Source organism: Ochotona curzoniae, unplaced genomic scaffold, assembly GCF_017591425.1.
Source record: "Ochotona curzoniae isolate NIBS_2020 unplaced genomic scaffold, NIBS_Ocur_1.0 contig_78, whole genome shotgun sequence".
NCBI classification, from domain to species: Eukaryota; Metazoa; Chordata; class Mammalia; order Lagomorpha; family Ochotonidae; genus Ochotona; species Ochotona curzoniae.
The window spans coordinates 5,794,361-5,809,610 of record NW_024466559.1 but is presented as its reverse complement, the minus strand read 5'-3'; the positions used below and the strand labels follow the sequence as shown (position 1 = coordinate 5,809,610).

Sequence of the window (15,250 nt, the reverse complement as noted above, 5' to 3'; positions counted from 1 at the left end):
TAAATAATTGATGCCTTGTGTTTTCATGCTCCATTAACCGAGGTGTCTTTTACCTACCTGCCTCTATATTACACTAATTTGTCTGACTTTTACACAGAACCTCCTCACTTTTTTCAACAGCATTTGTTGTGTAGAGATTTTTTTCCTATACAACAGAGATCAATGAAAGAAAATTTTTTTAGTGACAGCTGTCGTCATAAAAGCAGAACATAGTTGATTTCTCTAAAAAAAATTCCAGGGCCCAGCACAGTAGCCTAGCGGCTAAAGTTCTCGCCTTGAACGCACCAGGATCCCACTTGGGCACCAGTTGTAATCCTGGTGGTCCTGCTTCCCATCCAGCTCCCTGCTTGTGGCCTGGGAAAGCAGTCGAGGACGGCCCAAAGCATTGGGACCCTGCACCTACATGGGAGAACCAGACGTAGCTCCTGGCTCCTGGTTTCAGATCAGCATAGCTCTAGACGTTGTGGTCACTTGGGGAGTGAATCATTGGATGATCTTCCTCTCTGTCTCTCCTCCTCTCTGTATCTGACTTTGCGATAAAAATAAATCTTTTAAAAAATTTCCAGTGGAATGTTTGATAACTCAGAGGAAAATAAGGTTAATCTCAAGGATAGCTTTGATTTCCTATCGTTTTGGTTTTGCTAAAATAGGGAATGGATTTTCTGTTTTCTCTTTCCTAGTTCCCTGACCTATCTCGTTCTCTGTGGATCTTTGTTACAGGGTCTTTTTTGTGGTTGGCATAATTCAAGCCTTGCTGCTTCTCATCTATTTGCCTCAGTCTATTTGCTTGCATAGTTAATATTTCAAATTTACAAAAAGTCCAGATATCAGAAGTGATTTTGATGTCAACATTCCCCCAAGAAAGGGGATGTAGAGACCAAAATTTCCCTTGTTGATGGATGAAGGTTATCCCATAGAGGTGTGGCCCTCTGGTTTTAGATCAAGTCTCTCTCTGTCTCTCTCTCTCTAACTTAAATATTAATTTTTCTTGAAAAGGCAGATTTACAGAGAGAGGGAGATACAGAAAGATCCACTGATTCACTTCCCAAGTGCCTCCAACAGCCAGAGCTGTTCCCAAGCCAGGAACCAGGAACTTCTTCTGGGTCTCCCACATGGATGCAGGGTCCCAAGGCTTTTTTCCATCCCCTGCTGCTTTTCCAGTTCATAAGCTAGGAGCCTGATGAGAAGCAGAGCAGCTGGGACACAACTGGCCTCCATCTGGGATCCCAGCGTGTTCAAGGCAAGGATTTAGCCACTCTGCCATCATGCCAGGCCCTAGACCAAGTCTCTTAATCCCAGGCAGGTCAAAGGCAGGATTTGTGCCAAAGTTACCTGGAGTTTTGGTTACAACCCCTCTGGCCTTTCTGCCTTTTGTTCTACCTATATTCTTTCTGTTTTGGCCTGTGTTCCTCGACTTGCCCTGGATAAGACAACTGACTTTTCTGGGACTTCTTTCATTGACCATCAATGGTGAGACAAGCTCTGAGTCCGCAGCCTCCATCATCCCTACCCTGTATGGAAGCCTTTTGTGGCTTTAGTAGGGCTAACATAGTGGTGAACAACATTTCTGAATTGCCTCTTTGTGCTGGGGTCTCTGCCGACACTGAAATGGATTCTTTTCATCCCCACAAAAGTCTTGCCAGGTAGGAAGTTTTCATTCCCATTTTTAGAATGAGTAAACTGGACCTCATAAATAATTTGCCTGGAATCACCTGGAGATAGGTTTGCCAGATAAAATATGGAATTAAATTTCAATTTCACATACACAACTATAATTTTGAGTTCAAATGATTCAAATATTGAAAAGTTTGGCAAGCAAATGTTAGTGGTGGGATTTTTTTTAACTATGTAATCTAGTTATAGGGCCCAAGGTCTTAGCCCTTACATTATGGTGAAAATGGGGACTAAAGCCCACGTTCACCCACACCTTCAGTATTCAGATGACATCTACTATTCAGATGCAAAGACGATTTTTTACTCAGGCTAATTTTTCCCAAACTATTTCTGTGTTTGATGATACCAGCACATGCATGCTCTTTCTGATTGCAAGGGTAGTATTGGCTTTTGGTCAATTTATATGTGCTTTTTCTATCCTTTTGAGTCTATAATAAGCTTAAACATAAGACAGAACTTTTTGTGTACCTGATTACTTTAGTCTTTCTCATCCATCTTAGAGCATTGTCATTTTATGTCACTTTGTGCAAATGCAGTAAGATTTATTACGTGTGTGCGAAAAGCCACATTTTGCCTTTGATAAATTCAAGGAAATGATTCTTTTTTTTTTTAAAGATTTATTTTTATTATTTTTTATTGGAAAGGCGGATATACAGATATACAGAGAGGAGAGACAGAGAGGAAGATCTTCCGTCCGATGATTCACTCCCCAAGTGAGCGCAACGGGCCGATACTATGCCGATCCGAAGCCAGGAGCCTCTTCTGGGTCTCCCACGCGGGTGCAGGTTCCCAAGGCTTTGGGCCGTCCTCGACTGCTTTCCCAGGCCACAGGCAGGGAGCTGGAAGGGAAGCGGGGCTGCCGGGATTAGAACCGGCGCCCATATGGGATCCCGGGCGTGCAAGGCGAGGACCTTTAACCACTTGCGCCACCGCGCCGGGCCCCAAGGAAATGATTCTTGAGCATTCAGCGTTTTTGCGAAAGATGTGCTCTCAGACTCAACTGATCACAGATTATGAATGTGGAACTGAAAGGGTTTTCTTTAGTTTTTGGCTTTGTTTATTTTCTAAACTAAGAATCACCAAGGAAGCTATCAGGTTCTGCTAAATCATCATATGGGCACTTAGGCGGTTTGTCTTTTCCTGGTGAGCAGTAGCAGTTCAGGATTTTTGTTTTTTAGTTCTAGAAGTGTACTCACAAGAATTTAAGATCCAAGATAGTGAATGACACACATTTTTTTTGTTTGTTTATGTTTTTTTTTTAATTAATTACATTGCATTATGTGACACAGTTTTATTGGCACTGGGATTTCCCCAACCCCACCCTATACCCTCCCCCCATGGTGGATTCCTCCACCTTGTTGCAGTACCACAGTTCAAATTCAGTTGAGATTCTTTCATTGCAAGCATATACCAAGCATAGAGTCTAGCATCTTATTGGCCTGATAAATTCAACGGTTTCCTGGGGAGACCATCTCTGGTCTGAAGGTAGAGCTGGCAGAGTATCGTCCCAATGAATTAACAACCACAACATAACATCAACAACAATTTACAACATTATGGAATTAATTGACATGGTACTGAGTAACCAATATGTTTAAAAAAAAATTCAAGTTCTTAACCACATCCTGTGACTATTTCATTGACATTTCAATTTTAGTTTATATACAACTGGCTTCTATACACCTTAAAATGGCTATAGATTACTATTCAGCTGTCTCATGACTATTTTCATTTTAGCATTCAGCAGTTTATAGAGTTGAAGCTTAATTTTGCTGAACTTGGCAGATTTTGGGATAATCTAAACTGGCTTATAACTCTGACAAGGCGTATGTCAACAGTTGAGGTGCAGAACAGTTTTAGGAGGGGTGTGCAGAGAAATCTTCCATACCCTAGTGAGCAGTAACTAATCTTTGATAACAAACATTTTGAATCTGACACTTTTGATTTCCAAATTGTAGGCTAACAACTTATATTAAAGTTAAAAGATAGTCTTAGAATTCATGAGCCAAGTGTTTGTGGGTATGGGAGGTAAAGAGACGTATATTTCTCAATGAAACCTGCACATGATGAAGAACGCATATGAGAGATTTTTCTCTTCCGTAAAGGAATTAGACACCATCTAGGCAGGAGTAGCAAGTCAGAGCTTTGGAGAAAGCCAAGAAAGTGAACAAGAAACCAGAAACACCACTGTGAGCACAGCCTACCTGGCTGCCATGTGGTCTTTGTTTTAATGTGCCCCATCTTGATGTGTTTTTAGCTATAGTGTTTTTTTGTTGTTGTTGTTCTTAAAGTTTATTTTTATTGCAAAGTCACATATACAGAGAGGAGGAGAGTCTTCCATCCAATGCTTCCCTTCTGCAAGTGACCACAACAGCTGGAGCTGAGCCAATCTGAAGCCAGGAGCCAGGGGCTACTTCCCGTTCTCCCATGCGGGTGCAGTGTCCCAAGGCTTTGGGCCTCGACTGCTTTCCCAGGCCACAAACAGGAAGCTGGATGGGAAGTGGGGCCTCCAGGGTTAGAACTGGTACCCCTATGGGACCCTGGCGTGTGTTAGGCAAGGACCCTAGCCACTAGGGTACTGTGCTGGACCCTGGCTATCATATCTTTAAAAAAAATTGTCAATGAAAAAATATCTGACTTTGCAACTGAGCCATTGCAAAATTAGCATTTCCTTTATGGAAATAAATGCCACATGATTTTGAGCTGCTTCCATTCAGTGTAAGTGAAAATTTTCATTCAGTGTAAGTGAAAATTTTCAATCAAAATTTTCTGAAGTCACTGCGTTGCTCCACAAGCCACTTTTAAATGATTTTGTAGAGGGCTTGGTGTTGTAGCCTAGCAGCCAAAAGTCCTTGCCTTGCACCTGCCAGGATCCTGTATGGGTGCTGGTTCTAATCCCAGCAGTCCCACTGCCCATCCAGCTCCCTACTTGTGACCTGGGAAAGGCAGTGAAGGATGGTCCAAGGCCTTGGAACCCTGCACCCACGTAGGAGACCTGGAAGAAGCTCCTGGCTCCTGACTCCTGACTTCGGATCAGCTAAGCTCTGGCTGTTGTGGTCACGTGGCGAGTGAATCGATGGATGGAAGATCTTTCTATCTCTCTTCCTCTGTGTATCCGACTTGCCAATAAAAATAAAATAAATCTTTAAAAAAAAGTAACTGATTTTGTGGAGTCCGTACTAACCATGAAGCAATGGCTTGTTGCAGCAGCTATGAAACCCTGAACTCTCACCCAGGTTAGAGGTGGTTTTCCTTTTTCCCACTGTTGAAATTGTTGGGTTGGCCACAGAGTACCCAGTTTATCTACCAACTGAATTGGAATTCAGTGTTTTACTTCAGATGACTTAAGTTGAAAAGGAACTGGACTATCCTTTGTATTCAGTAGAACTTGACAAGTGAATAACTTTCCTTTTCCTTCAAAGCAGCATTTAATGCTGTGTTTAAATTAGACCCTGGTTCAAATTCTTACTCTGTAACCTTGCAGGTTACTTTGTTTCCTCATCACCCAAATGGCAATTTTAGCTCAAAATGCCAGCCTTGGAGGCATGTTAGTAGGAGAGATGTGCAACAAGCATGCAAGCGAACAAAAATATAGTCTTGTAAGATGAGCTCTTGAGGAAAGCTGAAACCTGTTTCTTGTGGTCATAAAAGGATTTGAGCATATGTCTACTGACTTTTTCCCAAGATGTATTTCTTTTTTACTAGGAGGATATACAGAGAGGAGAGACAGCAAAATTTTCTGCCCACTGATTCACTCCCTAAGTGGCCACAATGGCCGGAGCTGAGCCATCCAAAGCCAGGAGCCAGGGGCTTCCTTTGGTTCTCTCACATGGGTGCAGGGTCCCAAGGCTTTGGACTGTCCTTGACTGCTTTCCAGGCCACAGGCAGGCAGCTGGATGGGAAGCAGGGCTCCTGGTATTAGAATTGGCATCCGTATGGAATCCAGGCATCAGAGCACCTGCAAGGCAAGAACTTTTAGCTGCTAGGCTACCACACCAGGTCATGTCGGCTGCCTTCGAAGAAGCCAGGCTCTATAGCTTGTTAAGTAGCTATCTATTCATTGTATTTAAAGGACTTCTTTCAGATACTCCTTTAAGAAATATTTTTGAGTGATCTTTGTGCATATCCATGGTAACAATTCTATGGCAGTAGTTATGCCTTCTTTCTGTTTGATGCCTGGTCACTTGCTGTCCAGTGTTGCTTTCAGCCAGTGTCACTGTCATGCTTTATGTGTGTATAAGCACTTTCTTGATTATATTCTTTAGCATTCAGGAATTCAAATGTAGTCGTTTTCAAGCTTGAATGTGCTCACAGCCACTTCGGGGTGCATGGGATTCCTGTTGCCCGTCCGAGGAGTGCCCTGGAAGAGCCAGGATGCACCTCCCTGTCCCCCTGCAGACCTTAACCATGGGCTTCATCACTCACACGGCCCTTCTTCTGGGAACCTTTCCTTGACTTCCCTTTTATTAAACCTGTCGGTTTTGAGAATTTAGCATGTGTTGGGATCATGTGGGAAGTGTGGTGCTGGAGTGGGTTTCTGTTTTGACTCCCCTTCGATGTCCTTGCAGATGACCCATGGAGAGCAATCTGTGACACAGGTTTGATCATACCTGCCTCAATACGATGATGAGTGTTTTATTTGTCTCTGATTTTTTTTTTATAATGTTATACTATCATTTGTCTTTTACCAGAATTCCTGGAGGGAAAGATGTGAGACTTAGTTAAGGCCCAGCACAGTGCATGTTAAAAAAGCAGGAGAGTGAGTAGTGCCTGTGTAGTCCACGTGACCACAGAGAACTTCATCTCCCAAGGTCCCAGTTTCCTGCTGGACACAGTGGTGGTAGCAATGCTTGCTTGCTGTGGGAATCAGCTTTAAGATATGTGTTGGTTACTCAGTGTCATCATGAACATTAGACAGTCACAGGAAGTGGCAACCGTCATGATGCTGTGGTTGTCATTGTGTTACGGAAAAGGTAAAATTAAACTCTGAATGAAAATGTTGGCATGGCGATTTTTTTTTTAACCATTTAAATTCAGGATATGTGTTAATACTTACAAAGTCATTGCTTTATTCCAACTGAATATTTTATATTTTAGGATTTAAATAAAATATGAGGAAGCAAAATCAAATGTGCATGTTTTTTTCTCCTTCAGGAAAACAAGGGAAGCGCTTGGAGCCCATGGACACCATCTTTGTCAAGCAGGTTAAGGAAGGAGGGCCGGCGTTTGAAGCTGGACTGTGCACAGGTGGCTGTTCTTCCCCACGGCACACCTTTTCCCTTGCATTTCCTCCTCCACCTTCTGCTGTGTCTCCCGTGTTCTTACTAGTATTTATTAGGATGTACTGGTAATGCATTGCTGCTGTGATTATCGCTTTTGTGTAGCTAGTCACATGTTTATCCCCCAGTGGATGAGTTTGAAAAGAAATACCAGCATAAATTGCTACACTGCAGGCACTTGGAGTTGCCATGCAGATCTTGGGCCTTTGCTGCCTCCTTTAATGAACATATTTTGCATACAGTGAATTTTTACAACGGATTACAAAATAGCAAAATAATGAAGGAATTTATTTCACATGATCGAAATAATCTTCTTGGATGTCCAAGTTCTGGAAGTGCCTGGTCTGCCAAAGGTGAAGTATCTGACATCAGAAGCAGCTTAAGTTGCTAATGCTATGCAAGCCCAGTTCCCAGTTTCATCAGCATCAGCTAGTGGGTGTGGTCTGCTCAGCTGGCTTTTTGTTTCAAAATATTTTGTGACTCGTGACTTAAGTAAAAATAAAGATTTCATTAAGTGTGTATTCTACAATACTCTGTTGTTTTTAAACCTGAAATAATTTGAAATGAAAGAATAAAAAATGCTTCTTTACCATCTTTTGGATAAAATGTATCATAGCCACCAAATCAAACTGGGTAGTATCTTTGTTAGGATTTGTTAGGATGCATCGCCGGTGCATTTCCTCTTTGTTGGCCAATTCACACTACTTCAGGTGAGCCTCACTTCAGTGTCACCAGGTGTGACAGGGATGTTATGTCCACACGGGATCCCAGTACACCCCAGACCCTGTGAGCGGTGTGAAGCCCACACCCAACAGCACCAGCTTCCTGCTTCATCCTCTCCCTGCTCTGGCCTTTGTTTACCCTTTAGTATGTATAAAATCAAAAGCGTGTACTTAAGTTCTGTATTACAATCTGCTCAGTAAGCCAATTACATAGATTAAAATACTGTTAAAGTGAGCTGGGCTAAAACTGGAGCACACTGAAGAAATAAAACTAATCACAATTTTAAACCTATGGCATAACGTTTCTCTCTGAAGTGATAGGGTGGATGGAGGTATGAATAGTATGGCCAGGGTCAGCTGTTGACCTTTCTTTTGGAAGTTTCTAAATTCATCTATATGTAGACAATTTCTTTAGAATATGGCTATATTTTATAAGAATCTGGGTATGTTAATTTAAATTCATTTTTTAAGTGGGACATTGAAAAGGATGAATAAGGCTACATCAAAAATAAGACTAGTGCTCAAGAAATATTTGAAAAGTATGAAAAGTAGCCTCGTTTACAACATCTTCATGGGTTGTTTTTCTCCTTTTTGCAGGTGACCGAATCATCAAAGTCAATGGAGAAAGTGTTATTGGAAAGACCTATTCTCAAGTGATTGCTTTAATTCAGAACAGGTGAGAATCTTGAAAGATATTTAATTTTGGTCCGAGGTGGACTTTCTAGATAATGGACCAAGCAGATTTAATGTAGTCTTGTATGAGGAGTTGGAATGAAGTGGAGATGTGGAACTTCCTTTGCACTGGATAATGCATTTGGGAGTTGCCAAGGCCCAGCTTCCTGAAAATAGGTTACTTGTTGGTTTGTATTTGGCAGACTTGTTAGATTTAGGATAAAATCCTTTGCAAAGATCGACTGTTGAGATTTGTACTTTTATTTCAGGTATATAATTTGTGTATAGTAAATAAATGATAGTTTATTCCATAACCTCTTATTAAGATGTCATTTTAAAATTTTTAATATTTTCCATGATATAGTCTTGTAGGTATAGAGATTCTCCCTCTCCCTTCCCTTTCTTCTTCCCCATCCCCGCCAAGCCAAGCCCACTATTTCCCCCATTGTTACAATAGTATAGTCCTTCAGCAACAGTGTTTTGAGCAGGCATCTAGGTGCATCCTGGCACTTGCATTAGAGAAGCCAGTGGTTAAGGTGGTATATAGCTTTAAAATGTGAATCATTTCAAGCAGTAGTGACGGGAAATCGATTTCCTTCACTTCTCAGGCCATAAAAGGAATGTTTATCAAACTTGGGATGTTTAATATTGCTTAAAATAGTAAACTCAAGGTTCTTTGTTTTATGTTATTGACTTTTTAACTTGATAAACAGAGTATGTGCTAAAAATCTGTACTTTTCTTATGACTTAAAACAGTAAATACTGATATTTTGTGAGTTTTGCTCTGGAAATATTTAACATATTCTGTGATTCTCAAGTAGCAACATGCTGTAAAGTAAATGTGAGTGATTATAAACAGTACAAGTAGGGCACAGTAATTACATATGTAAGAGTGGCTTCATTCTAGTGATGTGATTTTAATAGGAGAAAGTGTAAGAAAAACTCTTCAGCAATTAAAAAAATACTTCCAAGTTAACTAGCTTCCTTATACATTTCTGCTTCTGCTAAAGTTGTATAAATATATGTATTCGATTTCAGTGATACAACATTGGAACTTAGTGTTATGCCAAAAGATGAAGACATTCTCCAAGTGGTAAGTTTAATTTATTCTAATATGAATCATTTTCGTAGGTCTGAATGCTAAGAAACTATTTTTTGAGATGAAGGTAGACAGAATTCACAAAAAGAATTTAAAAAAAAAAACAATGTTTCAGTTAGCAGAATCAAGAATTCTCTACATTTTACAAAGCCAAACAAGACCGTTGTCACTTTTGGAATTAACAGACATTGGAATGTGTAATTGACTCCACAGGAAACTCAGTGGTTGAAACTGCTGGAGTTTCACCCGGTGTTGTCTTCCCCCTGGTTTTTTGAGAGTTCAAGTGCATTGGTGCGGGAACTAGAATCTCTTTGTTTTAGCATGAGAACAGAAATCTTATGAAAACCATTTCTTCATTTTCCATCTTCATCTTGTAAATGAGTAAACCAAGTATCTTTGCTAATGTTAGAGTCTTACCAAAGAACTGGAGCTGTATAGTGGAAACTATAGCCTCTACTCTAAAATATTTTTCTTCTTTCCAGAAGAAACAAACTGAGCGGAATGCTTAACTGCTTTGTTAATTTTAAGTAATGATGAAAGTTAAAAGGCGATTAAAATGTGTTTCCTTCAAGAAGACTATACTTTTCTTCAACTGACTGCAATTGAAGAGTATTAAATAGAACATACAGATCCCTTTGAGTAGCATTCTTGTTTAAGTCAGGTTTAGGAGATGACAGTGACCACCATAGAGCATTTTTTTAAGTCATTTTAGTGAATAGATTTTTTTGTATTCTAGCTAATGGCTAAGTTCATGAAAAAGAAAGCTTATATGGAATCTCTGTGGTGGGAATGGAAATGGTATGGTATTTTTTTTTATTATTTGTGATGGCATAGTTTGAATTTAGCTTAGTAAAGGCCCTACAGTAATCTTCTGTAAACGTTTTTCGTAACAGTATCACTAATGCTGATCCTCATCATTCATCCTGTTCACATGTGAAGTGTGCTTAGGTGAAATCTCAGAGGCAAGCCCCGTGTTTTCAAGGCATGCGGATTAACTGGTAGCAGAATCCCCTTCTTAAGCATACAGTGCTGCTGGCGTCTGACAAGGACAGTAGAGCTATCTGCAGCAGTTGTCCCAGGCATGTAGAAGCAGTTGTAGAGTTCCCGACCTTTTAATCCCATACACAGAGAAGCAAACATAACCACTGAAGCCAATGGCTGTAAGAATCACTCAACAGAGATAATAAATTATCCTAAGTGCTTTTGTGCGAGCAATCTTCTGACTCCGTTTTTCTAAGAATCTTGTGTAACTATTTGAAAGGCAGAGATAGAGGTTCTCTCACCCAATTGTTCATCCTCCAAATGCCCACAAATAACCAGAGCTATACCAGGCATAACCTAAGAGCCTAGAACTCAGCTGAAATCTCCTACAGGGGTGACGGGGATCCAGAGTACTAGCATCGCCACGTCTTGTCTCTGCAAGTGTGCATCCGCAGGAAACTGGAACTGGGAACAGGGCCAGGACTCAAACTCAGGCACTAACAAGGGAGCTGGCCAATGTCCCAAGCGATGTCTTAACTGCTGTGTCTCATGCCCACCCTTCTAGTGTTCTTAATTTTACGTATATATATAAAATTATACATATTTTATATATATGTACTATATATATATATATATAATGTTTTTTTATTGGCAAGTCAGATTTACAGAGAGAAACAGACAAAAAGAGAAAAGATCTTGGCATTCACTGGTTTGTTCCCCAAATGGCTGCAGTGGCTGGAGCTGAGCCGATCTGAAGCCAGAAGCCAGAAGCTTCTTTTGTTTCTCCCATGCAGATGCAAGGTCTCAAGGCTTTACGCCACCCTCCTCTGCTTTCCCAGGCACAGGCAGGGAGCCAGATGATAAGTGGAGCAGCCAGGACACAAACCCAGTGCCCATGTGGGATCCGCACACTTGCAAGGGAAGGATTAGATAATTGAGCCATCACACCAGGCCCCCTTCTATTGTTCTTAACACAAAGTACACGAAGTTGATACACTAAAGATCATGAAGGCTTTCTGCTAATCCCTCCTTAGAAGCTAAAGACCTAGAGACAGAATTAATTTCTAAACCCAGGCTGTTTTCTGATCTTCAGTAGACTCTGTCCTTATTATGATGAAAGCATTCGTTGGATGCCATTAAAAATAACGCCCCATGTCAGGGAATGACCAGCCCTATACTAAACCCGGAGGAAAAGAATTAAATGCAGAATTTCCATAATGACCTGTTGTGTGATCATTATGAAAAGAAACAGACCACTTAAGGAAAGGAAAGGAATAATGTTCTAATGATATAGTTAGTAGAAAGTTAATTTGTCTTGTTAAATTGTATTAATGATAAGTAAATGTAAAATAAAAGCAAAGCATAGACTGTTAGAAACGAGAAGATATGCAGACAATAGTTGACATGAGCATATGGATCTTGGGGCTCATTAGTGAAGGGCTCTGGTGTGTTGTAACAAAAATTTATCTTTAGAATACGTTCTTGAAACCAGCAGGAGTCTTATAAACCCATGGCCTCGGTGGTGAGGGAAGACTGGCTTTAAAAATACTCTTAGTTCACATTTGAGTGTATTTCAGTTCATCAGGCAGTCAGTGAAGTGTCTGTATAAATAAATAAGATATAATATGTGCTGTTCTGTGAAGGGCATTAGATATGGCAACTTCTTTTCCACAAAAATTGGTTTTCTATGAAATATCTATGTTCTTAAAGATCTTAGAAAATAATCAGATAAACATTTATTTATTTGATAGTTAACAGAGTGAGAAGGAAAGAGAGATCTTCCATCTGTTGGTTCACTCCCCAGATGGACACAATAGCCAGGGCTGGACTAGGCTGAAGTCAGGAGAATATCCAGGTCTCCTGTGTGGTTGGTTGGCAGGGTCCAAATACTTGGGCTATCTTCTCTGCTTTTCCTAGCTATTAACCAAGAGCTGGATCCGAAGTGGAGCGGACAGGACTTCAACCAGCACCCATGTGAATGTTGGCATCACAGACGTCTGTGTAAACAGTTACACCACAGTGCTGGCCCCAGAGTCTGAAATTTCGAAAAGACTGTTTCTCCGTCTCTGGCCCAGATTCTAGAGATAGCATGTTTTGTGATTTATTTTTATTTTTATTTTTATCTTTTATTAGATTTTCAGAAAGGAGGACAGACAGAAAGATGTTCCATCCACTGGTTCACTCCCCAAATGGCCACAATGGCCAGAGCTGAGCCAATCTGAAGCCAGAACTAGAAGCTTCTTCTGGGTCTCTCATGTGCTTGCAGGGGCCCAAGGATGTGAGCCATCCTTTGCTGCTTTCGCAAGTCATAAGCAGGGAGCTGGATGAGAAGTGGAGCAGCTAGGACACGAACTGGCACACACCTGGCTTGCAGGTGGAGAATTAGCCTATTATACCACTGTGCCAGCACCTGGAAGATGTTATCACTGTAGAATATTTATTGTAGAAAACAAATGACATGAACTTTTTACAGGCAGTTTAGAAGTCTCATGAGGCCTGTATCGCCTAGCTAGCCTTAGGATTGGGTGGTCCGCAGTGGTTTTGTCTCTTGGTCTCATGAATGGACCACAAGTTACCCTGGAAATTCTCAGCTCACTGTTGAGAGTTGGCACAGATCATTTAATGTGGTTTAAAAGTTGGCTTGGGTTAGGACTGATATATAACCATGAGTTATGGGTGGCAGTGATGTGATACTGAAAAGCACAAAGTGAAATTAGGACAATTTGTTATTTTTAAAAGAGTTCCTATTCTTGGCAGTCTTGTCTTTTAAACCAACACATCTATTTTGTATACACTCATTTCAGTCATTTTGACCAGTTTGCATTTTTCAGGTACTATTACAAAATGAAAGGCATTTCTTGTTTAATTTTTAAAAAACTGTTTCTCTATGAAATGTTGTCTGTACAAAAATAACATTTTTATCACCCTTCAAGTTCCTAAACAGTGAGACATTCTTGGTTGGTTGGGGATGCTATGAGAAGCTAATAACCAGCAGGACTTTATTCCTTCATAGATGGTGCCTTCTTGCTGGATCTTCTCTGGGTGTTAGGGCCAAGATGCTGTCCAGAGCCTTTTTGTGCAGCCATTAATTCTGCTGGAGAGCCTCCAGCCTCATGGCCCAGTCACCTCCTCAGGCCTTTATCTCCCAGTACTGTCTTGATGATGACTGGTTTTCTGTAGAAGGGCTGGGAGGGCACGCAGTTAGGCTGTGGCACTGACCCAGGACAGGACAGGAGGACTGCACCTGCATGTTCTAATCTGTGTGTCAGCCAGGTCCTTTGTTCGGCCTCAGGGGGCACTCAGAACTAGATTTTAGGTTGATTATTTCTGATGTCTCAGGAGACTTTTGGACAGTTGGTGGTGCTTGCCCGGGGTACCACTAGCCTGCTTTGTTTGATTCTGTGTTAGGCTTAACAGAGCTGAATAGCTCATCTAGTGCAATGGGGAAGAAAGCAGTAGAGCTAGATTTGGACCTGCAGGCCTGTGACTAAGGCTTGTACTTTGAACCCAGCACTTTGCATTGTTCCAACTTGCACTTCTAGATTCTGAGCGACACCGTGGATGTGACACAAACTGAAAATTTTTTAGTTTACAGAGGCTTGTCTTTAGTTTTAACTAGAGTAGCTATTAAGTCATTTCATGGATTCTGTCTTCAGTCCAACATTTTGTTTAATAATGAAGGACCAATTGTGAATTGAGGTGATTTTCTGCCAGGAAAGCAAGAGTTGGGATTCTAGATATTTGTTTGAGACTCTTCCAGGATAGCCACAATCATGTGATGCTTCTTTAGAATTTGTTTAAATGTAATTGGGAACAGTGCTTGTTTGTGGAAAGCATTTCTGATTAGAAAGGCATTCATCCTCCTCTTCCGCACTGGGGCCTGGGTGGTGCGTGTCTTGGTTGTTTCTGCGTCAGCCACAGGTGATGGCATTACATTACAAATTCACCTGTCCAGATGAGTAGTTGGGGAGAATTCTAATCTTACCAGCTTATTTATCAGTAAACTCTTTGTATGTTACTTTTATTTTTGTTACTGCTTAAATAGACAGTATTGTTGGGGTGGAGAGGTGATTTTTTTCTTAGAGTATCACTAGTGAAAGCTGAACAGAAACCCACTGTACCTGGAGTCCCGACCCACACTGTGAATATTAAATTTCAGTTAATGCGTTCTGTGCAGTTCTAGTCCCAGGTGAAGAATTCTGAGTGTTATCTTTCTTTTTGTTTTCCTCTCACTTTCTTTTCACGTAAGAGCTTTTGGACCTGATCGGTCTAACAGAGCTGCTACTAGTCTCTCTGCTTTAAGGATGGCTTTAATGTCACAGTATGGACTATGAAACTACTATGAGATTAAAAAAAGGTAGGAGGGTAAAGAAAATTCAAGGGAGAATGCGGAGTAGTATGTGAAAAGATAAAATGGGAAAAATGATTAGTTTTTAAAATTCTGTTGAATTCACCAGAACTGTTCAATTGGAAGATATTTTAAACATTGACTCTATTCCCCCAAATGCCTATAAATGTATCCATTAGCACTTAAAAGTGAAACTCAAAATGATTAATAGTAAGGATGTGGTTCTTGGGACATTGGTACAAAATTTCCTGGTCATATCATTTCAGACAAAATTAATACAGCATGGTTTTAACATCATGATATAGGAATATAAATTGCTTTGTCAGTAATACTTGGTGCCATTTAATTGGCGCCCACTGACAACTCAAAAATCCTCAGTGGTTAGTTAACATTGATATGCCCAACCATGAAAGAATGGTACCTTGTGAGAAGACATTCGAAGCCCGAGGCATCCAAAGCTGAGTAGTGCAGCCCT

The 15,250-nt window shown here is 40.7% G+C and overlaps 1 protein-coding gene across 1 annotated transcript in view; it reads left to right on the top strand.

Moving 5' to 3' along the window:
• The window catches only part of ARHGAP21 (Rho GTPase activating protein 21), a 125,773-nt gene that overhangs the window by 70,707 nt on the left and 39,816 nt on the right, over positions 1 to 15,250 (top strand). The window contains exons 5-7 of the mRNA XM_040992614.1: positions 6,829 to 6,921; positions 8,273 to 8,351; positions 9,386 to 9,440. Of these exons, the coding sequence (XP_040848548.1) occupies positions 6,829 to 6,921; positions 8,273 to 8,351; positions 9,386 to 9,440 (227 nt within the window). The remainder of the gene's footprint in view (positions 1 to 6,828; positions 6,922 to 8,272; positions 8,352 to 9,385; positions 9,441 to 15,250) is intronic.